A 27,008-nucleotide genomic window follows, 5' to 3' on the forward strand; every position below is an offset into this window, starting at 1 on the left:
TTGTGTGTGTGCGTGTGTGCGTGTGTGTGCGCACCCCCACTCTGGATCCGCCTATGAGATAGGACCTCGGCTTATCTTGTCTACGATAATATTCGGTACTTGTTATAACAGGTGATTAAACAGAAAAGAAAGAACATGGTTGGTTTCTTGTTATTATGTCTCAATAACATGGATCTATGCTCATGATTTGAATCAGTGGATTGTCTTGTCCAGACAGAGACTTTTTGCACACTGTCATCATATAGCTGGAATATCGCTATGCGAGCAGTTAAACAACAAACAAAACAAACATCTAACTACAAGTACTCTCCCAATATCTTCATGGATTATATATAATCACTAGTGCATGTGCCAGCATGTTTAGGAGATTTTGGGTTTTGAATATTCGATGCCTGTAACTTTCCTTTGAAAAACAGATCAACTGTCTCAGCAAAACCCATTAAATATGATAAAGACATATGATGAGAGAATGTATTGGATTTATTCCTTTAGCTAATATTTGGGCTACAGCCTTTTGTAATGTGGAGCAATGTGATAAGAGAATGTATTGGATTTAATCCTTCAGCTAATATTTGAGCTACAGCCTTTTGTAATGTGGGGCAATGAGAATGTATGTGATGAGAGAATGTATTGGATTTAATCCTTTAGATAATATTTGAGCTACAGCCTTTGTAATGTTGGGCAATGTGATGAGAGAATGTATTGGATTTATTCCTTTAGATAATATTTGAGCTACAGCCTTTTGTGATGTGGGGCAATGTGATGAGAGAATGTATTGGATTTATTCCTTTAGCTAATATTTGAGCTACAGCCTTTTGTAATGTGGGGCAATGTGATGAGAGAATGTATTGGATTTATTCCTTTAGATAATATTTGAGCTACAGCCTTTGTAATGATGGGCAATGTGATGAGAGAATGTATTGGATTTATTCCTTTAGATAATATTTGAGCTACAGCCTTTTGTGATGTGGGGCAATGTGATGAGAGAATGTATTGGATTTAATCCTTTAGATAATATACAGCCTTGAGCTACAGCCTTTTGTGATGTTTTGTGGGGCAATGTGATGAGAGAATGTATTGGATTTATTCCTTTAGATAATATTTGAGCTACAGCCTTTTGTGATGTGGGGCAATGTGATGAGAGAATGTATTGGATTTATTCCTTTAGATAATATTTGAGCTACAGCCTTTTGTGATGTGGGGCAATGTGATGAGAGAATGTATTGGATTTATTCCTTTAGATAATATTTGAGCTACAGCCTTTTGTGATGTGGGGCAATGTGATGAGAGAATGTATTGGATTTATTCCTTTAGATAATATTTGAGCTACAGCCTTTTTGTGATGTGGGGCAATGTGATGAGAGAATGTATTGGATTTATTCCTTTAGATAATATTTGAGCTACAGCCTTTTGTGATGTGGGGCAATGTGATGAGAGAATGTATTGGATTTATTCCTTTAGATAATATTTGAGCTACAGCCTTTTGTGATGAGATGAGAGATGTATTGGATTTATTTGAGCCAGCCTTTATGAATAATAGAATGTTTGATTTATTCCTTTAGCTAATATTTGAGCTACAGCCTTTTGTGATGTGGGGCAATGTGATGAGAGAATGTATTGCCTTTAGATAATATTTGAGCTACAGCCTTTTTGTGATGTGGGGCAATGTGATGAGAGAATGTATTGGATTTATTCCTTTAGATAATATTTGAGCTACAGCCTTTTTGTGATGTGGGGCAATGTGATGAGAGAATGTATTGGATTTATTCCTTTAGATAATATTTGAGCTACAGCCTTTTTGTGATGTGGGGCAATGTGATGAGAGAATGTATTGGATTTATTCCTTTAGATAATATTTGATAATATTTGAGCTACAGCCTTTTGTGATGTGGGGCAATGTGATGAGAGAATGTATTGGATTTATTCCTTTAGATAATATTTGAGCTACAGCCTTTTGTGATGTGGGGCAATGTGATGAGAGAATGTATTGGATTTATTCCTTTAGCTAATATTTGAGCTACAGCCTTTTTGTGATGTGGGGCAATGTGATGAGAGAATGTATTGGGGTTTTATCGTTTGGTTATTGGTTCAACTGCAGCTATATCATCATGTTCAACAAATTGCTGAGAGAATGGATTGTGGTTTATCCTTTAGGTATAGTTTAATCTACAGCCTATAATGATGTCAAGCCAAGTGGGGAGCGAATATATTGTGTTTTATCCTTTAGGTATAGTTTAATCTACAGCCTATCACGATATCCTTTAGGTATAGTTTAATCTACAATCACGTGAGGAGAGAATATATTGTGTTTTATCCTTTAGGTATAGTTTAATCTACAGCCTATCACGATGTCAAGCCAACTGAGGAGAGAATATATTGTGTTTTATCCTTTAGGTATAGTTTAATCTACAGCCTATCACGATGTCAAGCCAAGTGAGGAGAGAATATATTGTGTTTTATCCTTTAGGTATAGTTTAATCTACAGCCTATCACAATGTCAAGCCAAGTGAGGAGAGAATATATTGTGTTTTATCCTTTAGGTATAGTTTAATCTACAGCCTATCACAATGTCAAGCCAAGTGGGGAGAGAATATATTGTGTTTTATCCTTTAGGTATAGTTTAATCTACAGCCTATCACAATGTCAAGCCAAGTGGGGAGAGAATATATTGGGTTTTATCCATTGGTTAGAAAATGTTTAGCTGTACCATGAAATTCTCCAAATTGTCAGTGAGTCACAAAGTGGATGTCAAAAGCAACAGTGGTAAGTAATCATTTTAGTCCAGTCAACATGCATAAGATACTAAACACTAACTGTATCATGGTGTCTCACATTTAACTACAAATATGAACACATTTCATAACACATCAGCTGTTTCACAAAGGAAGATGAAAATGATAACTGTCCTAATAGTTTATTGATGTCTATGAGATTTACATATATACAAATATAATTACAATAACAGTGTTTTTCTCACATGGAGGTTATATACAAAACATAAATAAGAAGTAATATTTACATGACACACATGGTAAGTAAAGCCAATCAAAACGAGGGTAAATATTGCAGGATGCACATGTGAGCATAGGGGAGAGATCAGGATACATCATGTTGCATAGAAGCATTCAGGCAAGATATGTCGTTATGACCAACATCTCTACATAACATTAGGGATGGGGCTGGATGATAGACGGGCTGTTATGTCTTTGACAGTCAAGTCTTAAAACAGGCATATCCAACAGTCTGGCTGGTCTTGTTGTGGATTTGATTAATAAAAAAAAAGCATATGCACTAATAACTTCAACAATGAGCATAAAATATTCTCATCTCTTGGTATTGTTCTTGATGTTCTTACCAGAATAGGAATTTGTGAGACATGCCTGTCTGTCTGAAAGTTATCGGGTATTTTAAATACCTGACACTGATGACTGACACACGAACATTGCTGAGCCAAGGCAGTCATCTTTAACTGATGCAATGATGCACTTCAACTCAATGATATGACCTTTAATCTGAATGTATCGTTTCACAAGTTGTTATACTTATCAGAGCAATCCAAACGCTACAATTGTCCTGCGTCTATGTTGATGTAAGGGAGTTATGGTTGTCATAGCAACACACTGTGACATTCAACTCAGAGATACACTGTTACATTTACAAGTTTTAATTTTTGGGTCCAAGTTCCGTCAAACCATCCTGGTGATCATCCTCAATAATCTCAGGGTATACGTTCCGATAAATCTCCACTAGTACCCTGGATGCATCTAAGGCTCGGCCCGATAATTTTATTACCCCCCATTGCTGGCTTTTTATCCAATCAGGTGTCTATGCTGGGAACCAATCTTCTATCATAACTCACTTCCGCTTCTTTTATCTAACTGATTAAACTTGGCAACACAATTGTTGCAGAGGTACCCTGAAAAAGGTAGAAGGAATTATTGCATATATTTGTTGAAGGTTTCAGACCTGTCAATTTGTCTTTATGATTTTTTTCCTAAATTTGAGTCACACAGCGAGCAAACCTTCGCGGTTGCAGCCACCATCTTTGTTGACACTGGCAAACTTGGTTGTGATGGCTTATCTGATTGGCTACCGTGAGAAGGCTGAGCCAGCAAAGGGAGGTAATAAAACTGTTGGGCCGAGTCGTAGGTGCATCCAGGGTATTGGTGGAGATTTATAGGAACATGTACCCTGGAGATTATCGAGGATGCCTGGTGCTGTAGTTATCATGAAGTCTGTTATACCACATTATAGTTACAATTGTCATCAAGTTTATGTTGCTGTATAGGAGATTTATTCAAAGCAACATAAGGATCACTTTCTGGAACAGAGATCTGCATATCAGACTTTCTGCCTATATTCAAAATGGAAGTTTGTCCATCAAATAAGTGTGAACAGTTACTGCATTCAAGGATGGTTATGAAAACTAAATATAAAAACTGCTATTTTTGCTATTCACATACTGCTTTGTGTCTAATGTCTAATGTCTTGTGACTAATTCCAATCATATTGTGGGATTGCAAGTTCACATTGCACTTTCTGGTCGGTTTAATCTCAGCTGTCTTGTGGCTACATCAACTGAATATTCATGTATGACCGAAAATATATATTAACATAAGATAAGAACAAATAACTAACATCTGTGTTACATTAATGGTGATGAAATGACTCTGATTACAAATGAACTGAAACAAATCAAATAAAAAATAAAATATACTGGAATGCACCACTGAATCAAACTGAATGTTTAAAAGTAAAAATAACTTTTGAGGTGAACAAAAATAGCAGAAAAATAGAAATATCAATTATAGAAAATAAGTGGGACCACATATAACCCTAGCAATGATTCTCTAGAAATTGTTTTCCAACAAATCTGTTAATCTGGTAAACATGGTAACTTGTCACATGAAACGATTTGATGAGGATTGAACATTTACTCATGGGTAAAATAATTACACGACTGTACTGATTTGACATTTTGTTATATCTATTCATACATAAAATAATGTCACAAAAACAACACTGCAATAAGTCTTAAGGAATACATATATCAGTTATACTGAGTCTCTTACTGTTGAGATAATCAACATCAGCAAATGAAACCATACAGAACAAACAACATGTCTGTCTAAAATGTAATGTCATGGGGGACTGATAATAATCACCAAAATGACAGTGCAAGTATTGAAAAAATGAATAAACTGATATGTATGTCAATGATAATACTAGCATGGATCAAGAGACAAGACTGAGGATCTGTTCATGTACAGCTGTCGGTGTATGATCTTTGTTTATATGAAATCATATTAATATAACCATACTGATCATGATCACAGCTTACAATGAATTACATCAACTATTACTATATTCCAGAACTTGATTAAGAATTAATGATTATCACTTAGCTTTGCATCTACACCTAACAGCAGACAACAGTCTCTCCATTGCAAACTCCCAGCTTGTATGAACTCTGTGTATTTCACAATGAAGCATACATTGTCCCATCTTCGATTATCAAGGGTAGAAGTACCCTGAAACCATTCAAAAGCTTCACTTCTAAAGCGATGTCATCATGTCAGTCTCTCTTATTACTAAATTAACAAAATGTATTTAACCCATGACTCGATCCTGTTGGATATTACTGGATCACTATTATTTCTGCTGCATTACTTGAACAGGGCTCAAACCGGTGATAGTGAATGCACCCATTTACCATAACAAGATGGGGATGTAATACACAGGACAGTCAAGGGTGACGTTACTCCAGTACATGAACATTAACCTTATTGTCTATAAAAATCTGTGAGGAAATATAACACTGCTCAACAGAAACACAGAAATAAGCTGACAAACACTGGCAATGTGAAAGTACAGGGATGTGGCATTAGAGGAAACACAGCCCTTTTTCATAAGAAACACAAAATCACTGACCTAGTGACATGATATGTAATATTTAGTAATGCTCCCTAATGTCTTATTTGCAGGTCCTGTTTTGCTTTCAATTCACAGCATGTTCCAAGAATGTCACTGTTAGTCCATCAAAATATTTCACTGTGAATGATGTGCATCTCAGCAATTGATTATCAAATGTATCAGTGGTAGACAGATTCAAGAATAACCTTGTGTGACTTGTCCTCACGGAATAGAGGAGAGTAGCTCATTCAGTCCTCATGTCATGGCTGTTAGTCCCGCACTGGACTGCTTGTAGTTTCTGGAGCTGTTCATGTAAACAGGGCCTGCCCTGTAGACTGAACCGGAGATCTTTCTGGTCAACATGACCTGATCTATGGACAGGGAGTGACCCACACTGAATATGCATGTGGGTTGACTGACACAAGCTAAATTTATGCAGACCCGAGGACTGTGGGTCTGTTAAAGTTATTCTCCAGAGTGTGTACCAGTTGATCTTGTGGTTGCTCTGCTGCAGTCACTAGGCGTAGCACTTGAGATTACCTCCCCTGAGACGTTCTGTGCAAATGGTGTTGATGACTCAGTCTATGCATTCACCTGGGAACAAGGAACAGGGCGTCACTCATAGAAAACACCAATAGCTTGTCAGGAAACTTATGTTTGAATAACTGGATATTTTGTTTTATTATTAATTCAATACAATCTTAAGTGACTCCTGTTCTAGACTGAATATATTCTAAATTCTCAGGCTTAAGCTAAAGGTTGTACACGTATGAGTGAGAGAGTTTGGTTTTACCCCGCTTTTAGCAATATTCCAGCACTATCATGGTGGGGACACCAGAAATGGGCTTCACACATTGTACCCATGTGAGGAAACGAACCCGTGTCTTAAGCGTGACGAGCGAATTGTACACATATAAACAAATATACCATAGAAGATGTTTTACAAAGACTGAAACAGACACCACCTTTAGATGGAACCAAAATAGTTTTAACAAATTTTCTTCTTTTCATAATCACATTTTGTGTTCATGGTTTTGTTTCAAAAAGCAAATGAAAGATGACAATCAAAAACACCAAAATAACAGTGAGTGACTCCAACAAAGAATATTCTCAAAATACATTTCAAGAACATGAACACAACTAAACTGTAAAGAAAAGATAACTCCTATTGAAGACTAAACTGTTTGTTATCCGATTGCAGATCATTTGAAAACAAGCAGTCATTTTCCTTTTCTTTTTACAACTGCATAATCCAAACATTCTTAATCTTCCACAATTTATATTTTGTAGTGCCTTATGATTACTTATCCATGATATTAACATAATGCAACTACAGAATGACTAAGTCATAGTTGTCAAATCTGATATAGAAAATAGATACAGGGAACTCACCTTTCTTTGTGTAGGTTGTCAAACAGAGCTTGTCTAGCTTATTGCAGACCTTAGAGGCATGTGATGCATCTGCAACAAGAGGGATATGTACACTATCAAATAGGACACTACACATGCTGCAAAGGTACACAACTGTAAACTGAAATGCACTCCAGCCAAAACTGGAATAGTAAAGTGTACTCCATGTTATATCTGTGCTCCATAGCACTCACAAGTCCACCATCTTCTATAAAATTCTTCCATATTGTCTACAAAATCTGCATGATCATTTTACAGACTGTCGCCATATAGCTGGAATATTGCAGAGAGCATCATCTACTAACTTCATCCCATCTTCTACAATGTCTGCAGCATCTTCTATTAACTTCATCCCATCTTCTACAATGTCTACAGCGCACTCTTCTATCTAAGCATTCACTAACCCATCCATTTCAACAATGTCTACAGCATCTTCTACAAACTCCATCCCATCTTCAACAAACTCTTCAGCATCGTCTACTAACTCCATCCCATCTTCAACAAAGTCTACAGCATCTTCTATTAACTTCATCCCATCTTCTACAATGTCTACAGCATCGTCTACTAACTCCATCCCATCTTCAACAAAGTCTACAGCATCGTCTACTAACTCCATCCCATCTTCAACAAAGTCTACAGCATCTTCTATTAACTTCATCCCATCTTCTACAATGTCTACAGCATCTTCTACAAACTCCATCCCATCTTCAACAAAGTCTACAGCATCTTCTATTAACTTCATCCCATCTTCTACAATGTCTACAGCATCGTCTACTAACAAAGTCTACAGCATCTTCTATAAAGCCTACTGTCATGTATAGCACTCACCATTCCTACTAGGGAAAAGTCCTGCGTCGACAAAGTCGACACCATCTTCCTTCCTGCTTAACTTCTTCTTCATGACACAAGTGTTGATCAATGCATTCATGAGCTTAGCCTGCAATACAGAATGGCACATCCTGAACAACAGACAAACAACATAGCACATAATGAATAACAGACATAACGTGTAGCTACACACACAATGTAACAGACCATGAACAAATTAACACCTCAAGAACATGCACATCATGAAAACATTACACACCACAATCACCACCACAGCTTGAACACCATAACACATCATGAACATCAATGAACAGCCATGCTGCAGCACTTCATGGACAGAAGACACACATCATGGACCATCATGAGCAATACTGTACATTATTAACATCGCACATCATGAAAATCGAACAACATAGCAAATTATGAGCAACACATATGACATAGCTCATACTGAAGAGACGGACAGCAAATCATGAGCAAAACTTAGCGTAGCACATAATGACCCACAGATGCACAATGCAGCAGATCAGGTGAGTGAGTGAGTTTAGTTTTACGCGCCGCACTCAGCAATATTCCAGCTGTATGGCGGCGGTCTGTGAATAATCGAGTCTGGACCAGACAATCCAGTGATCAACAGCATGAGCATCGATCTGCGCAATTGGGAACCGATGATATGTGTCAACCAAGTCAGCGAGCCTGATCACCTAATCCCGTTAGTCACCTCTTACGACAAGCATGGCTTACTGAAGATCAATATTCTAACCCGGATCTTCACGGGTAGCAGCACATCAGGATACAAGAGCAACGGACACAAAACATAGAACATCCCAAACAACACATACATAGCCAATCATGAATGACCAACAAGAACCACTGGTATATATATATATCTACTAGTAGGTCAAATGTGATGATCCAAGACAATCCTTACAAAATACAGCTGTGCTCAGGACCTTCTGAGAGGGAAACTAGCAGGTGCCCTCAATACTCACACAACTGGTAATATTACTTGTGCAACATGTGCCATAGCCCTGCAACTATCTGCTCTAAACATTCAGTATAAGGTAATGGTGGTGTTTGCATAAAATTCATGAGTGGTCCCCATTGTGCTTCCGAATAGCCTCATTTCAACACGCCATTGTCAGGATCTTCTGTGAGGGAAACTAGCAGGTGCTCTCAATACTCAAACAATATTTCCCATGCAAACATGTGCCATAGCCCTGCAACTGCAATGTGGTGTTGGTATGACATTCATGAATGGTTCCCACTTATCCTCCAAGAGACCTCATGCCGAAGACCCGGGTTCGATTCCCCACATAGGTACAATGTGTTAAGCCCATTTCTGGTGTCCCCCGCCGTGATATTGCTGGAATATTGCTAAAAGCGGCGTAAAACTAAACTCAGTCAGTCAGTCAGTCCAAGAGACCTAATTGCATCAACTCCATAGGAACACATGCGACTATTACCTCAGGCATGGTTACAAAACCTGAGAACACATGAAGATCCAGGTTGGAACCCATGCTGTTTGTAAGAGGTGACGAACGGGATCGGGTGGTCAGGCTTGCTGACTTGGTTGACACATGTCATCATATGCCAAGTGCATAGATTGGTGCTTATGCTGTTGATCACTGTATTGTCTGGTCCAGACTAGATTATTTAAAGGCCGTTGCCATAAAGCTGGAATATTGCTGTGTGCGGCATTAAACAACAAACAAAGAAAACCTGAGAAGATTTGACAACGTGGAGGATAAAAATCAACAACTGCATATCAGAAAAAAACAGTACCTCTCTTGAATAGATTTGTAGCAGCTTTGTGACTTCCTGCTCTTCTCCCCTGACAAGGAACTGCAGGAACAGGGACGGCATGATGTCATCATCACCATCAAACTCAGCCTCCCGATACTCCCACAGCAACTTGTCAAACGGTGCATAGAGCAGCAGGGTCTACAACAATTGCAGTCAGGAGTATGACATCTCTCTACACTGTGCAGAGATAGAGACTGGATTAAAATCCTTCATAACTGTCTCACACATATATTCAGTGTTACACTACATGTCTTGAACTGGTACCAAGTACTACTTATTGTTTTTGTGAACACATAATCATCTCAAAACATCCAAATGTACAAATGTTTGGTATAAGGGGGGAGCACACTCAAATCTAGACTCTAGTTCACACTTTTCGTGTTCTTTCTTTTAACAGTGACATTAGCAACTGAAGAAAGTGGGGCTGCACTTAATCAGTGCATGTCTGAATGTGTAAACAACCATCACACTTTGTACATCAACAGAGTAAACATTATCATTATTATAAGCCTGTACATCAACTGTATAACCATAACTTTACTAATGTACATAAATGCTTTACCTACAGTACTGTAAATCATGTGCCTGATAACGGTGTCAGTATCTACACCAAAACATTGCATATATTGTAGAAGTTGTATATCCAAAGAACTATCCCCCTTGTAAACCCTTACAAAGCATCAACGGGGCAGGTACAGTCAAAGGGAGATAATTTCCATGAACAGAAGGAGAGAATAGTGCATATCACACTTGTTTTTCAGATCGCAAAGACCCATGGTTGATTCTCAACGTAAGTAACATGTGCATCTTCACCTTTGTCGTCATTGACAGCAACACCAGTTCAGGGTTCAGCCATCAATATAACACAGATACACAACTATGCATCATGTGTGTTGAGTGATGTTGAAAAATGCTACAAAACTTTAAATTTTCAAAACAGGTGAATAAGTTATTTTTTAAAGGACACACCATCAGAAATAGCAATATTATCACAGCACATAAGATTATATGTGACGTTAACTAAACTGACAAAGGTCAAAAGAGACCGTTGAACATCTGACATAGATGGAGCTGTACTCACCTCCTTTTCTTTGTCTATGATACTGACTCCCTCTGTGTTGATGGCCACAAGCACCTTGGTGTCTGGTGCACTCTTGATCATCTTCATGAACTTGTGTGTAGGCGTCTCCACCTGTCCACTGAAGAAGGCACTCCTGTGGGGGTAAAGAAATACTTGCTTGGATTCATGTATATTATCAGTGGCACAACATGCTAAATTCACTGAAAATCACATGCAATACTTCTCATCATCAAGATCTGATGAACACCTCCATTAGAGGTCATGTAAGGTGAGTTATCTTATCAGCCAGTCATCGACAGTTTTCTAATTCTCAGTACAAACAATGTGATTTTGGTACTAGTATTTAAAAGATGAACTTAAAGGGGCACTGATCTATGTCTTCAGCAAACACTTGTATATATTACTCATAAAGATGTACATTGACTTCTGTTTGTCAAAAGAGCAAAGACCCTTCATTTAAAAAACAAAATTCAAACTAAATCGCATATATATATACAAAGCTGAGTTTTGTTTGTCTCATGATCTCACAAGATGGGCATTGATGTTCCACACCACTGAAACACAGAGCAATCCTAGGAAGTTGTACTGAAGTCAGTCAAAACCCATTCATATCAAAATATTTAGCCGCATCCAGGAAATGGGCACTAGACCATTGAGAGTGGTCTCCCTTTAAGGAAAGTACCGCAACAAACATCACAGGTACATCACAAATACTGTCAGCATATCTTACCCATAGAATGGGTAGGACCAGCATATATCCAGGTATTCCCGGTAGAGTTTGCCTAATTGTGTTTGCACATCCAGTTCTTCATACTGTTTAGACAAGCGGATGTGAGCCGACATGAACTGTTCCTCACACTTGGCACTCTCATCTTTCCTCGTGAAGAACAGGAACTTCTCCTTCTGGAACATGTGGTCTGGGTAGAACTTGATCAGGTTTGCCCTGAAACAATAGCATGGTCTTTCATTTGGAGTCGTTGTGTATGACAGGATGTAATCTTAATGTGTTTGTTTCGACTGTAAGAACATGTCTTCTGATTGTTCACACAATACCATCTTTCAGAGGGATTATATGAAATTTTGTGAGGAGCAATTAGTTCTTGCTATTCAGAACCTTGCTGCAACTGATCTGTAACTCACACAATGTTCATATCTTTAAAAGACACATTTGGTCTGATTTCAGTTATATCATAATATGTCAGCTTCCTGGGTTAGGAAACAAGTGATGCAGTCATTTTGTTTTGTTTCAGGATATACTGCCATGTAAATGATACCAGATGTTATCTTAAAGCTATTCACCAGTGCTTGACCTGTCCCAGGGTATGTAGTATGTCCCTGACTCACTAACCTTGACCTTAAGTGGGGTAGGTCGATGTCAAGACAAGGAAATAAACCACACTGTACACACATACAATTTGTCTATAAATGAAGTACACTACTCTTTGATGGTACACACCTGTACATGAAGTACACTACTCTCAGACTGTAAACACCTGTACATGAAGTACACGACTCTCTGATGGTACACACCTGTACATGAAGTACACTACTCTCAGACTGTAAACACCTGTACATGAATTACACGACTCTCTGATGGTACACACCTGTACATGAAGTACACTACTCTCAGACTGTAAACACCTGTACATGAAGTACACGACTTTCTGATGGTACACACCTGTACATGAAGTACACTACTCTCTTACTGTACACACCTACCTGTACATGAAGTACTCTATTCCCTGACTGTACACACCTGTACATGAAGTACACTACTCTCAGACTGTAAACACCTGTACATGAAGTACACGACTCTCTGATGGTACACACCTGTACATGAAGTACACTACTCTCTGACTGTACACACCTGTACATGAAGTACTCTATTCCCTGACTGTACACACCTGTACATGAAGTACACGACTCTCTGACGGTACACACCAGTACATAAAGTACACTAATCTCAGACTGTACACACCTGTACATGAAGTCCACGACTCTCTGATGGTACACACCTGTACATGAAGTACACTACTCTCAGACTGTACACACCTGTACATGAAGTACTCTATTCCCTGACTGTACACACCTGTACATGAAGTACACTACTCTCAGACTGTACACACCTGTACATGAAATACACTACTCTCTAACTGTACACACCTGTACATGAAGTACACTACTCTCTGATGGTACACACCAGTACATAAAGAACACTACTCTCTGACTGTACACACCTGTACATGAAGTACACTACTCTCTGATGGTACACACCTGTACATGAAGTACACTACTCTCAGACTGTACACACCTGTACATGAAGTACACTACTCTCAGACTGTACACACCTGTACATGAAGTACACTACTCTCAGACTGTACACACCTGTACATGAAGTACACTACTCTTCTGACGGTACACACCAGTACATAAAGTACACTACTCTCTGACTGTACACACTTGTACATGAAGTCCACGATTCTCTGATGGTACACACCTGTACATGAAGTACACTACTCTCTGACTGTACACACCTGTACATGAAGTACTCTATTCCCTGACTGTACACACCTGTACATGAAGTACACTACTCTCAGATTGTACACACCTGTACATGAAGTACACTACTCTCAGACTGTACACACCTGTACATGAAATACACTACTCTCTAACTGTACACACCTGTACATGAAGTGCGCTACTCTCTGACTGTACACACCTGTACATGAAGTACACTACTTTCAGACTGTACACACCTGTACATGAAGTACACTACTCTCTGATGGTACACACCTGTACATGAAGTACACTACTCTCTGACTGTAAACACCTGTACATGAAGTACACTACTCTCTGATGGTACACACCTGTACATGAAGTACACTACTCTCTGACTGTACACACCTGTACATGAAGTGCACTACTCTCAGACTGTACACACCTGTACATGAAGTACACTACTCTCAGACTGTACACACCTGTACATGAAGTACACTACTCTCAGACTGTACACACCTGTACATGAAATACACTACTCTCTAACTGTACACACCTGTACATGAAGTACACTACTCTCTGATGGTACACACCTGTACATGAAGTACACTACTCTCTGACTGTACACACCTGTACATGAAGTACACTACTCTCTGACTGTACACACTTGTACATGAAGTCCACGATTCTCTGATGGTACACACCTGTACATGAAGTACACTACTCTCTGACTGTACACACCTGTACATGAAGTACACTACTCTCTGACTGTACACACCTGTACATGAAGTACTCTATTCCCTGACTGTACACACCTGTACATGAAGTACACTACTCTCAGATTGTACACCTGTACATGAAGTACACTACTCTCAGACTGTACACACCTGTACATGAAATACACTACTCTCTAACTGTACACACCTGTACATGAAGTACGCTACTCTCTGACTGTACACACCTGTACATGAAGTACACTACTTTCAGACTGTACACACCTGTACATGAAGTACACTACTCTCTGATGGTACACACCTGTACATGAAGTACACTACTCTCTGACTGTAAACACCTGTACATGAAGTACACGACTCTCTGATGGTACACGCCTGTACATGAAGTACACTACTCTCTGACTGTACACACCTGTACATGAAGTGCACTACTCTCAGACTGTACACACCTGTACATGAAGTACACTACTCTCAGACTGTACACACCTGTACATGAAGTACACTACTCTCAGACTGTACACACCTGTACATGAAGTACTCTATTCCCTGACTGTACACACCTGTACATGAAGTACACGACTCTCTGACGGTACACACCAGTACATAAAGTACACTAATCTCAGACTGTACACACCTGTACATGAAGTACACTACTCTCTGATGGTACACACCTGTACATGAAGTACACTACTCTCAGACTGTACACACCTGTACATGAAGTACACTACTCTCAGACTGTACACACCTGTACATGAAGTACACTACTCTCAGACTGTACACACCTGTACATGAAGTACACTACTCTTCTGACGGTACACACCAGTACATAAAGTACACTACTCTCTGACTGTACACACTTGTACATGAAGTCCACGATTCTCTGACTGGTACACACCTGTACATGAAGTACACTACTCTCTGACTGTACACACCTGTACATGAAGTACCCTATTCCCTGACTGTACACACCTGTACACACTACTCCTCAGTGTACACATGAAGTACACTACTCTCAGACTGTACACACCTGTACATGAAATACACTACTCTCTAACTGTACACACCTGTACATGAAGTACGCTACTCTCTGACTGTACACACCTGTACATGAAGTACACTACTTTCAGACTGTACACACCTGTACATGAAGTACACTACTCTCTGATGGTACACACCTGTACATGAAGTACACTACTCTCTGACTGTACACACCTGTACATGAAGTACACTACTCTCTGACTGTACACACCTGTACATGAAGTACACGACTCTCTGATGGTTCACGCCTGTACATGAAGTGCACTACTCTCAGACTGTACACACCTGTACATGAAGTACACTACTCTCTGACTGTACACAACTGTACATGAAGTACACTACTCTGACTGTACACACCTGTACATGAAGTACACTATTCCCTGACTGTACACACCTGTACATGAAGTACACTACTCTCAGACTGTACACATCTGTACATGAAGTACACTACTCTCTGATGGTACACACCACTACATAAAGTACACTACTCTGCCTGTACACACCTGTACATGAAGTACACTACTCTTAGACTGTACACACCTGTACATGAAGTACACAACTCTCAGACTGTACACACCTGTACATGAAGTACACTATTCCCTGACTGTTCACACCTGTACATGAAGTACACTACCCTCTGACTGTACACACCTGTACATGAAGTACACTACTCTCTCCCGGTACACACCTGTACATGAAGAACATTACTCTCTGATGGTACACACCTGTACATGAAGAACACTACTCTCTGATTGTACACACCTGTACATGAAATACACTACTTTCTGATTGTACACACCTGTACATGAAGTACACAACTCCCGACGGTGCACACCTGTAAATGAAGTACACTACTCTCTGACTGTACACACCTGTACATGAAGTACACAACTCCCGAAGGTACACACCTGTATTCTGCCTGCACATGCTCCCTAGGATTGTATTTGCCAAGGTGTATGAGGGCCTGTAAGCCGGCCAAGGTGTGGTAATCCTCTGAGTGAAGGGGGTACCTGCCCTCGATCACATTGAACTTGGCCTCATGGTACAGCAAACAGAGAATCTCCTCATTCGTGATCTGCAGCATTGAGATGATGAGAATCCACAAGTAACAAACATAGCCATGCTGCCACAGGACACGTACAAGAACTAGTTTTCTACATATTTGTAATCAATAGATCCCAGGCCATCTTTCATATGTAGCATATCTTTATTTTGTTAAAAACTTATACTCATTGCCATATGGTCTCGAACATGAGTTGGCATTATACACATTTGATGTAACTCTCATTTTAACAGATAACCTGTGTCTTCCTGCAGTTCACTGGTTTACCTGGTCCTATCACTATCACAGTCCTTGATTATTGTACCTGTTATTATCCTTAAGATTATTCCAATTTTCAGGTTCAGAGTCTATATCTGTAATTTCAACAATTGTAAGATGTAAGACAAGTCATATAACATTTGTTATCAACTTGTAGAGAGGAGATCCATGTGATTCAGTGTCTGGTAGGAACATAGGATAGTGAGTGAGTTCAGTTTTACGCCCCTTTAAGCAATATTCCAGAAATGGGCTTCATAAATTGTATCCATGTGGGGAATCGAACCTGGGTCTTAAGCGTGATGAGCGAACACCTTAACCTCTAGTCCACCCCACCGCCTCATAACCAGGATAACTTCCTATGTGGAATAGTTCTGTTAGTGTTGGTTGGTTTGTTGTTTAATGCCTCACTCAGCCTTACTCCAGCTATATGGCAGCGGCCTTCTGTCAGTGTCCATACTTAGTCAGTAGTCATGTAATTACTCATTAATCAGCTATTCATCTAACTGAAGGAAGATCTACAAATATGTTAAACTACAATAAGTTCTACAAATATGATTTCAGTAGAGATAGGTGTGGCTCACCGTTTTTTCTTTTTGTATGGGAAAGAAGACGTCTCTCTGCACCATCAGAACTGGCTCACCTACAAAAACAGAACATACTCAGTGACTGAAGATAGCTGACAACCAAAATGGTTGTACAAGCAAACAATATTTTTCAGAGAGTGGAAACAACAAGCGAAAGTGCATAATGTGAGATAGGCTAAGTTTAAAAATGTATGGTCACATCCGCAAGTATTCAGTAGGATTCACTTATGTTAAATTTCCTTATTGCTCTCACAACAGGAGAGTTGTAGCAAAAACAGGTATTGCACTGACTATCTTGCTGATAAGCTGTGTCAACGGTTGTCTCATCTGTTGTTATTACATGACATCTAGGTTGGAGTGACTCTATCAATGCAGTAAGGTGCTTCACATGAATTTAAACCATCTTATATTCAATTGTATGCATAATATACAGGTAATTGTTAGATATATAGGATATACAACATAAACAGGTCAGAAAAAACACACACAGCTCAGATGCAGCTTACACAGAGTTCAGACACAGTTGCGATGCAGGTAAGAGCTCGGACACAGTTGAGATGTAGCTTACAAACAGCTCAGACACAGTTGAGATGCAGCTAACACACAGCTCAGACACAGTTGAGATGAAGCTTACACACAGCTCAGACAGTTGAGATGCAGCTTACACACAGCTCAGACAAAGTTGAAATTCAGGTAACACAGCTCAGACAGTTGAGGTGCAGCTTACACACAGCTCAGACACAGTTGAGATGCAGCTTACACACAGGTCAGACTCAGTTGAGATGCTGCTTACACACAGTCCAGACACAGTTGAGGTGCAGCTTACAAACAGCTCAGACACCTTAGAGGTGTAGCTTACTGTGATATTTGTTAAGTAAATAGTACATCCCCATATATGATGACGCAGGCAAGTGACGTCATCAAGGCGTGTGATGATGTAATAAGATCATGGTGGATTAAAAACGCATGGCAGACTTATGTTGTCTTGTTGGAATCCAGGACCATCCACCCCTAACATCAAAAATACACGACACTTACAAACAGCTCAGACACAGTTGTGATGCAGCTTACACACAGCTCAGACACAGTTGAGATGCAGCTTACACACAGTTCAGACACAGTTGAGATGCAGCTTACACACAGTTCAGTATGGGCAGGTAACACACAGTTAAGACACACCTTACCATATATGACAGTAGCTAAGCCAAATTTTAAGGACCACAAAAAAGCTTTCTGTAGAAAGTGGTCAGCTTGTTTAAAGGTTAGACAGCATCACATCACTTCATGGGAACAAACAACACAAAACATCTTTGTTAGTGGAGATGTCAAACTTGCACACACACATCCCTAGACATGACAATTTAACTTTTCATAGGTAATTTCCTTTTGCTAGGCATTGTATCATATGCAGGGATTAAGATTACTGTGCGTATTTGTCTCTAAAGTGAGACGGAAATAGCAATGAGGTGTGCATATTCCAGTATTGTGCTATTTTAATTGCAAGCTTTACTCTATTAATTTAAAATAATTATAACCATAACTAAGGTTATGTGGCAGCAGCTTGGTGGATTATCAGATACTTTTTAAGTATGGAACAATTTGACCTGCTTACCGCTGTGGTTTTGTGCGGACAACCTATTTGCATTGCAAAAACATTTTGCTGAAATGTGATGTTCAGCTACACCAAATATGATTATAACATTACAAAATATTCATGTACATCTTTTTCAACTACAGTTTGTTTAAGGTGTGATTAATGGCACATGATTTCACAGCAATTAATATAAACATTATTGAATGACATTTTGAATAAAATTAATAAATTAAATTACAAACATAAGTTCACATATGCAAGGAATATATTTTATTATGAGATAGTGTAACAACTGGATTACTTTGCTAACTTCAATACAGATTTGTTAATATTATGTTTCTGATGATTGATCACGATGAGACGAAGCATGTCAGTCCGGCTTATGTACCCGATATTGTATTTTGATATGGACTTGAAGGATCAAGTTAAGACCTTTGCTTGCATATGAGATCAGCTTAACTACAGTCATATATGGTAACCAAACACAGCTTTGATTCAACTCACATGGTGCTCAGATGCAACTTATACACAAAGTTATACACTACTCACACAGTGTTCAGATGCAGCTTATACACAAACTTATACACTACTCACACAGTGCTCAGATGCAGCTTATACACAAACTTATACACTACTCACACAGTGCTCAGATGCAGCTTATACACAAACTTATACACTACTCACACAGTGCTCAGATGTAGCTTATACACAAACTTATACACTACTCACACAGTGTTCAGATGCAGCTTATACACAAACTTATACACTACTCACACAGTGCTCAGATGGAGCTTATACACAAACTTATACACTACTCACACAGTGCTCAGATGGAGCTTATACACAAACTTATACACTACTCACACAGTGTTCAGATGCAGCTTATACACAAACTTATACACTACTCACACAGTGCTCAGATGGAGCTTATACACAAACGTATACACTACTCACAGTGCTCAGATGCAGCTTATACACAAACTTATACACTACTCACACAGTGCTTAGATGGAGCTTATACACAACACACACACAGCTCACATAGAACTCTTAACATCCCTGCCCTATGGTACTCACTTTTTTCAATGTCAGACAGCTTTACATCGGTATACAGAACACATAACTCATCCCACTTTTGCACAACTTGATGCGGTTGATGATTTTTTTTTAATCTGATCTCTGTAAAAAATAAATCACATATTTCAAACTCTGTAAACGTTTTATGCAAGTACTTAACGACTGACATTGTCACTCATTAAGGATACATAATCAAGTTTGCTTCCATGGCCCATGTGATTTTCTCCAGTTTCTATGATTTACTGCTGCTATGTATATACATTTGATTTACACTTAAACTACAACAATAGTAACATACGTTATATTTGGAATTACACTTTCTTAGCAAGGTACGGACTCTATTACGTTTGTTTGGTTGTGGAAGCCACAGTTGACTTTGTGTGTCTGACTCTGAGAGTGTGGGTTGAAATCCTGGATGGTACTAGAATCTGTACTTTACTGAGAAAGTAATCCCCAATATAACATATGTTTCTTTTGACCAGCTTCTGAATCACATTGTGTATTCACTCAATGTCATCACTGCTGTACATATATAACATTCCTGACCAAGAGCATATCACTGAGGTTGTTCATGGTTGTATTTGTTTTGGATCACCTTCACAATTCATAGACACCGATTCTTGTGACCTTTTCTACAATTTCCTGAATATCTCCGTGGTTGAAATCCCAAAATAAAGTGTTCAACCAATCACACTGCAGACAAACTTTAAAGTTTCACAAATTGTATTAAATAACTACCTGTACAGACCTCACTACATGTATCAGGGCCTCAAATCCACTTAAACAGGTTATTAACTCATATTGTGTCACATTTCCAAATGTTTTAAAGTTTCCCTTTGTATCTACCTACCCAGAAGGCCTGAGACAAGCCATACTGCGAATACTTCCCGTGCGATGGGACTCAAACCCTGTTCCTGGATTGTCATATCCAGCAACTCCTCGGCCTGGGCAAGATGGCCATCTTCTATGCTGTAGAAGATGCCATTACGGTCCCTCAAGTACACAATCATGTCTACCACTGAAAATATACATCAAATACTAAACATCAGAGAAACAACAACCAATGAAACTTTAACTGCAACATTCCTATGAGCATTGATTCAGTGATCATGTTCATAGAACAAGACAGGATCTAAGAGTAATCTACTTGAAATAAAAACAAAAAATACAGAAAATACTGGCAATAAAATCTCCAAAGGAACAGTATAAACTTAATGAAAATCTTACCTCTCATGATCAAACTACCATACGTGCAATCTGATAAGCTTTGCCAAATGAACAGAAATACATAAATCTAGGAGATTAATGATGACTTGGACATTGATGAATGGAGTAATTTGAAGTGTTCCAATGCATGATTCAACACCCAGCTATCTGCATATCGTCCTTGGTAATGCACTAATGACTTTACAAACTGCAGTCTCATGTCTCCTGTGGGGAGCACACATCGTTCAGAAAGCTTTTATATTTTACACACCCTGCAGCGTAACTATAAAAATACACACAACACATTATTCTTAAAGCTTATGCTTGAGCACAACAGCATACAAACAACATGAAAGGAGAGACTATGAAATCGGCCATCACTGCATGAAGCACAAAGTGATATTTGGTAAGTCACTCTAATAACACACTTGAAACTGATATCAGTTACACTAATTTCAAGCTGTTTACATCATAAATGTCTTATTAATGTGTTATTAATCTGCAGTTTATATGCTTAGGATTATCCTAACATTGATATTTGTAAGCAATTTATGAGCTGATTAAATGTTTAGAAATTATATCAAAATGTCTGTTTACATGTTTTTAATCAAGATCTATGCAAGAATTATTTCAGTCCAAAAAGCTTAAACGTTACATCATATCATGATTAAAACATTAATCAACATCAGTGTTTGATTGATTTCATATTTAAAGCATAAGTCAGATTCATATCATTAACAGAATTATGACACATAACCTTCAACATGTCAGAAGCAAAAAAGGTTTTCAGGGCTAAAGTAATTTATCAAATCATAGGAACTTAGCATAAAAGTCATCTCGAACACTTACATGTCAATAGCAAGAGACACTTTACATTAGGGACAATCAAGAAGAGAAATTACGAAATGGAGAGATTAGTTTATGATACATAAATTAAAGCATAGAAAACATAGATATGACAATGAGAGTTCAACAAAAGCAAAATGAAATACTACCACGCATTGTCTGCAGTAAAAGCAGCAGCAGTGTGCTGTTGATCACAAGCTCGGAGGACTTACTTCTGTCACGACTCTCCACTGACTAAACCACTACCTCTCATTCGACACAGCTCAATATAAACAGTGCCTGCCTCAAGGAAAACAGAGCCTCAAAAAACTTGCTAGCAGGCCTTGAGTCAACACTGACACATTGTATGCACACAAAAACATGAGCTACGATCTTTCAGCGGTATGACAAGAGAGTTCTGCATATTTCAATACATGTCAATGCTTGGACTTAGGCGTTATATATGACAAATTCTATACCTAGTGAGTAATGGCGTGGGAGGACGGTTACGCTTGATCGTTGTCAGCTGTTCCTGAACACTCACCTTCTTCGTGAGTAAACACCTCAGATATACCAGCATACACATGGCCTTGGATTTGTTTGATATAAACGTGAAGTGCACAACAGGTGTTTCACATGACATTCAGTGCTGGTTCAAATGTCAGTTTATTCCCTTTCAGAATTAAATCACAGTATATTTATGTCATGAAACTTGAACTGCTTGTTGTGCTAGTCACCTGTTTACTCTGAAAGTGACAATTTGATTTCATTATTGTATAATTTGGCGTCAGCTGAGCATTTATTGTCTTTGAGTCACTGATTTTCCAATTTTGTGATAAATATGTCACAGCCAGGATTAGAAATGATGTTAACTAACTTGTTTGGATTACATTCCACCACTGATGCACATTTATAAAATTAAGAAGAATTATGTTTCCCATTGTAACAGTTTTATATATTTCCTTAATTTCCCTAAGAACATCAATGGTATAAAAATCTCTTGAACCTTTTCAGTTGAATATTAATTTGAGTTTTTCTCCATACTCTGACGTTTTCTTAATGTCTGTGGTCCTAACATTATATCAATATTTTAAGTGTTTTGGTCCTGTTTAGGCTGGACCCGGCACATAGAGTTGAGTGAGTGAGTGAGTTTAGTTTTACACCGCTTTTAGCAATATTCCAGCAATATCATTGTGGGGACACCAGAAATGGGTTTTACACATTGTACCAAAGTGGGTATGGAACCCGGGTTTTCGGCGTGACAAGCGAAAGCTGTAACCACTAGGCTACCCAACCGCCCCATGGAGTTGAGGAAAGTCTTAAAATAAAGTGCCAAAGCAACAGTGAACACATATTTATGTTGAGTAATGTTTCAAGAAAATAGAAAGATGATATTCCATCTGCTTACATCTAACTCAGCTGAAATGAATTTTTATATATGATGTGTATAGCCTTGAGGTTTAAAAGAAATTTATAGATATTTTCATGTCTGAACAATTTTTCTAAACAAATTGTACATTTTACACTGACTGACTGAGTACCAGTATAAATATAATACGATCTGTAAGTGGTTTTATGTCAAAGTCTAAATTTTTAGTCGACTCCTTCATCCAATGAATTAAATCTAAAAAAAATATCTCATAACTCTTAGATCAATACATATAATACACTGTTGAACATCTACACATAAAGCGTAATGGCTGGGAGCAAATTTCACTTCTAAAAGCACCCTATCACACTGGATCGGTGTACGTTTGTATGTAACAATACTCCCCTGCCTGGCCAAGTAGATCTAATTACACTATAAGAGCACAGAAGGGAAAACGGAAATGGGCCTTGACACTGTTGAGTCCCACTTGTCTCACTGACCCTGGCTGTAGGAAAATAGCATGTGCTGTACACACAGGAATTTCCTGTCTCTTGAAAACTTTCTCACAGGCTACTGAGAAAGCAATCAATGGAATTAGTCAGATATTATTAAACATTATCATGTGCAAACCAGCCCTGTATCATATACAGATGTTACTCTGGATGGTGAGTTTGGTTTTATGTAGCTGTTAGCAATGTTCCAGCAACATCACGGTGAGGGGACACCAGAAACATTGTACCCATGTGGAGAATCAAACCCGGGTCTTCGGTATGACGAGTGAAAGCTTAACCACTAGGCTACCCCATCGCCCCTACAGATGTTACGAGATATGTACATTATACTGTAATCAACATAAGATAACACACACAAAACAACTGGTGAATAAACACTGAAAATATTGTGAAGGTCTTAACGAGATATTCATTTCGACTTCTACCTAAAATGCATCATTGTTTAGTGATAAATTCATTTTATATGTCTATGCACTAAAATGGCTCTTTCAAAGATTTAAAAACAATACAATACATTCTCCTATTGTCATATTTCGACAAAAAAAGTATTTCAATAAAAGAAGTTTTCACATGGAAAATTCTATTCTAGCTGAATTGAATTCACAAACAAAAAAGTTATTTCATTCATATTATTTTAATAAGTTTCATCTATTTCAATAACACTGATGAAGAATGTGTCCTCACAACAGCTCATCCTGACAAATATTATCATTATTATTACATTGTTTATATCTAACCCTACAGCATGCAACAAACCAATACCAGAATGAAATGTAAACAAAAAGTTCATCTATCACATACCATACACATGCAACTAAGTACACTATGTACAGCTTTCACCATAAATAGCTACACTGACACATTACCTCTCTTCGGACTCTCCTCTGCTGCTTGTAAGGGAATGTCAACTCATATTACTCAAATTATAAAGTAACATAGCAAGTAATTACCAGCGAATCAACAGGCCATGCTAAAATACACATGCAGGTATATACACAAAACTGCTTCAGTCATTAACATAGACTAATGCTTCATCCCTATATATAATTTTGATAGCAACAAACAAACCCATTTAAATTGAAAAGGAGCCCCAGTGAGTTGGGAAATCTAGACTTGCTTCATTAAAGGCTTTAGCATTGCAGGGAGGGCAAGGCAGTAGGGAAAATAAAGTGGTTCAGGGACTGTGAGACAGGCTATCATTAACACTGAAAGCCCATGCTCCTGGCTGTAGAGTGACATTTGAGTCTAAAGTTAAATTATTACAATAATTCCCACACAACACACTCATAACAACCAACACAGGAAACAGGAGGGTACAACAAAGTTCACGTCTTTCCTGCTGTACAGTGTCCATGCATTACACAGACAACCCGTGAACATCCAGCTTAGAACTGGCCTTCAGCACCTGTATTTACTGTTAGACTGACTCACTGATTGGTAGATACATGTCATCATACTTCAGTTATTTAGATCAATGTTCATGATGTCAATCACTGGATTGTCTGGTCCAGACCTGATTATATACAGACCACCATCAGATAAAATATTGAACAACTTTATGGATAACAACTTGTTTTATTTCGTGAGTGTGACATTTAGCTACAGATTCTTCTGCCGTTGTCAGGCAGGAATGTCTCAATGGTACAAGAATCTGTATCGAAACGTCGCATAAAGACAAAGAAGTTGTTAAACATATAGTTTGTTTAATATTGAAAGTCACAACTTCTAAAATTCCACTCAAAGACGCCATCATAGAGCTGGAAAATTGCAGCGTTAAACAAACAGCAAGAATAATATTAAACAGATGACATTGTACAACCAACTACATTTTGGAAGTGATTATAGTTGGTTGAACGCTGCTAAATGAAACATTTAGCAGCGTTCAACCAACTATAATCACTTCCAAAATGTAAACACAATAGGATTATCTCCTAAATAAGTACTCCTGATGTTGAAAAATGATCTGGAGCCCTGTGTTCAGGCAGGAGGCCTTGACATACCACAGATAAATGACTCGCCAAAAAAGATGGCCACACTGATGACAGATATCCTGTTTGAACTCTATAACAGGGCAATCGGTTCATCCATTTAATCCATTTTCCATGTCATCGTGACCATAGATGACCTCTAACTAAACAAACGGTAAACAATATAGACACCACTTGCATGAAGCTTTTGCCAACCATTTTGTTGTACTTGTTCAGCTTGTTGACAATATTCATGATACAGGAAAAAAGAGAAAGAGATTTTATCAGTCCCTATGATGGTCTTGTATGACGTGTTTCTACACTGTACATCCTACTCAGGTGGGGTTTGGTAAAAAGATACTCATCTCTTTTCACATCAAAATCTGATATACCTCAACATGTTTGACATGGTTCAGGCTACAAAAAAAGAGAAGACGGTTCATGTTGGCAAATCACTTCAGCTCCCATACGTGATTACGTATTAGAGTTGTCATGATACGATGAGGCTGCGATATGATACGTATCCCAATAAATATGGGTGTGATATGATTTATATCCTTATCCGGTACTTTTATTTCATGAGTTCATATTCTCTACTTTCAGCAGGAGAATGACAAGCCTCAATCATTTGTTTTCAAAGCTCAGACAGCAAAGATTGGATATTGTAGGTGAGACATACATGCTTAGGGGCATTGTGCATAAAGAATCTGCATAAAGTGGTTCTACAACAGTTTCTGTACTTATCCTTTAGGCCTAAATAAAAATGTTATTACCCGACCGACCCTTGAATTGTGGTGCTGACCCTAGTTTTTTAAGAGGAATGAATAAAATAAGCTTTCAGATACCATTTTTTGCTCGGCACCAATGGACATCAGTCATTCTGATAGTGAAAGTCGACATGATGGCCGCAAGCTTGACTGAATAAACAATTATACATTGATAAATGTGTTATTAGTTCAAACTTCACTTCTGAAAAAAGAAAAAGAAAAAAAAATTCCTACCTACCTACCCTAAATTTTAATGAGGTGTAATTGGAACCACAACATTTTTTTTATTTGGCCTTACATTTTTACATCAATGAAATTAAATGAATCGGACATATTGCGATACAGGAGCAGTAAATTGATGTATTGTGGGACCCATATCGCAATGTATTACTCATAGCTACTGCTGTATGTAAGGCTTAACAGAAAAATAACCTTCAATCATAACATACTCTCTTTTTTCAGAAAATACAAAATATTGAT

At 38.3% G+C, this 27,008-nt stretch overlaps 1 protein-coding gene across 11 annotated transcripts in view; it reads right to left on the reverse strand.

Annotated features, from left to right (window-relative positions):
* Positions 1-2,898: 2,898 nt before the first annotated feature.
* Positions 2,899-27,008, reverse strand: part of LOC124267103 (FERM domain-containing protein 8-like) — a 35,004-nt gene continuing 10,894 nt past the window's right edge. For 3 of the 11 annotated variants that reach the window (XM_046701948.1, XM_046701951.1, XM_046701953.1), the window contains 11 exons: positions 24,661-24,681; positions 20,733-20,900; positions 19,883-19,984; positions 17,209-17,267; positions 16,215-16,381; positions 11,769-11,981; positions 11,039-11,171; positions 9,937-10,095; positions 8,152-8,260; positions 7,306-7,374; positions 2,899-6,507 (listed from right to left, as the gene is read on the reverse strand). In XM_046701948.1, coding sequence (XP_046557904.1) covers positions 6,491-6,507; positions 7,306-7,374; positions 8,152-8,260; positions 9,937-10,095; positions 11,039-11,171; positions 11,769-11,981; positions 16,215-16,381; positions 17,209-17,267; positions 19,883-19,984; positions 20,733-20,900; positions 24,661-24,681 — 1,217 coding nt within the window. In that variant the 3' untranslated portion in view covers positions 2,899-6,490. Of the gene's footprint in view, positions 6,508-7,305; positions 7,375-8,151; positions 8,261-9,936; positions 10,096-11,038; positions 11,172-11,768; positions 11,982-16,214; positions 16,382-17,208; positions 17,268-19,882; positions 19,985-20,732; positions 20,901-21,109; positions 22,009-22,083; positions 22,352-22,392; positions 22,777-24,660; positions 24,685-27,008 lie in introns of those variants that run through there. The other 8 variants (XM_046701952.1, XM_046701949.1, XM_046701954.1 and 5 more) reach the window with 6 other exon arrangements.

This window comes from Haliotis rubra, unplaced genomic scaffold, assembly GCF_003918875.1.
Source record: "Haliotis rubra isolate DU_JTF1 unplaced genomic scaffold, ASM391887v1 Scf13, whole genome shotgun sequence".
NCBI lineage: Eukaryota > Metazoa > Mollusca > Gastropoda > Lepetellida > Haliotidae > Haliotis > Haliotis rubra.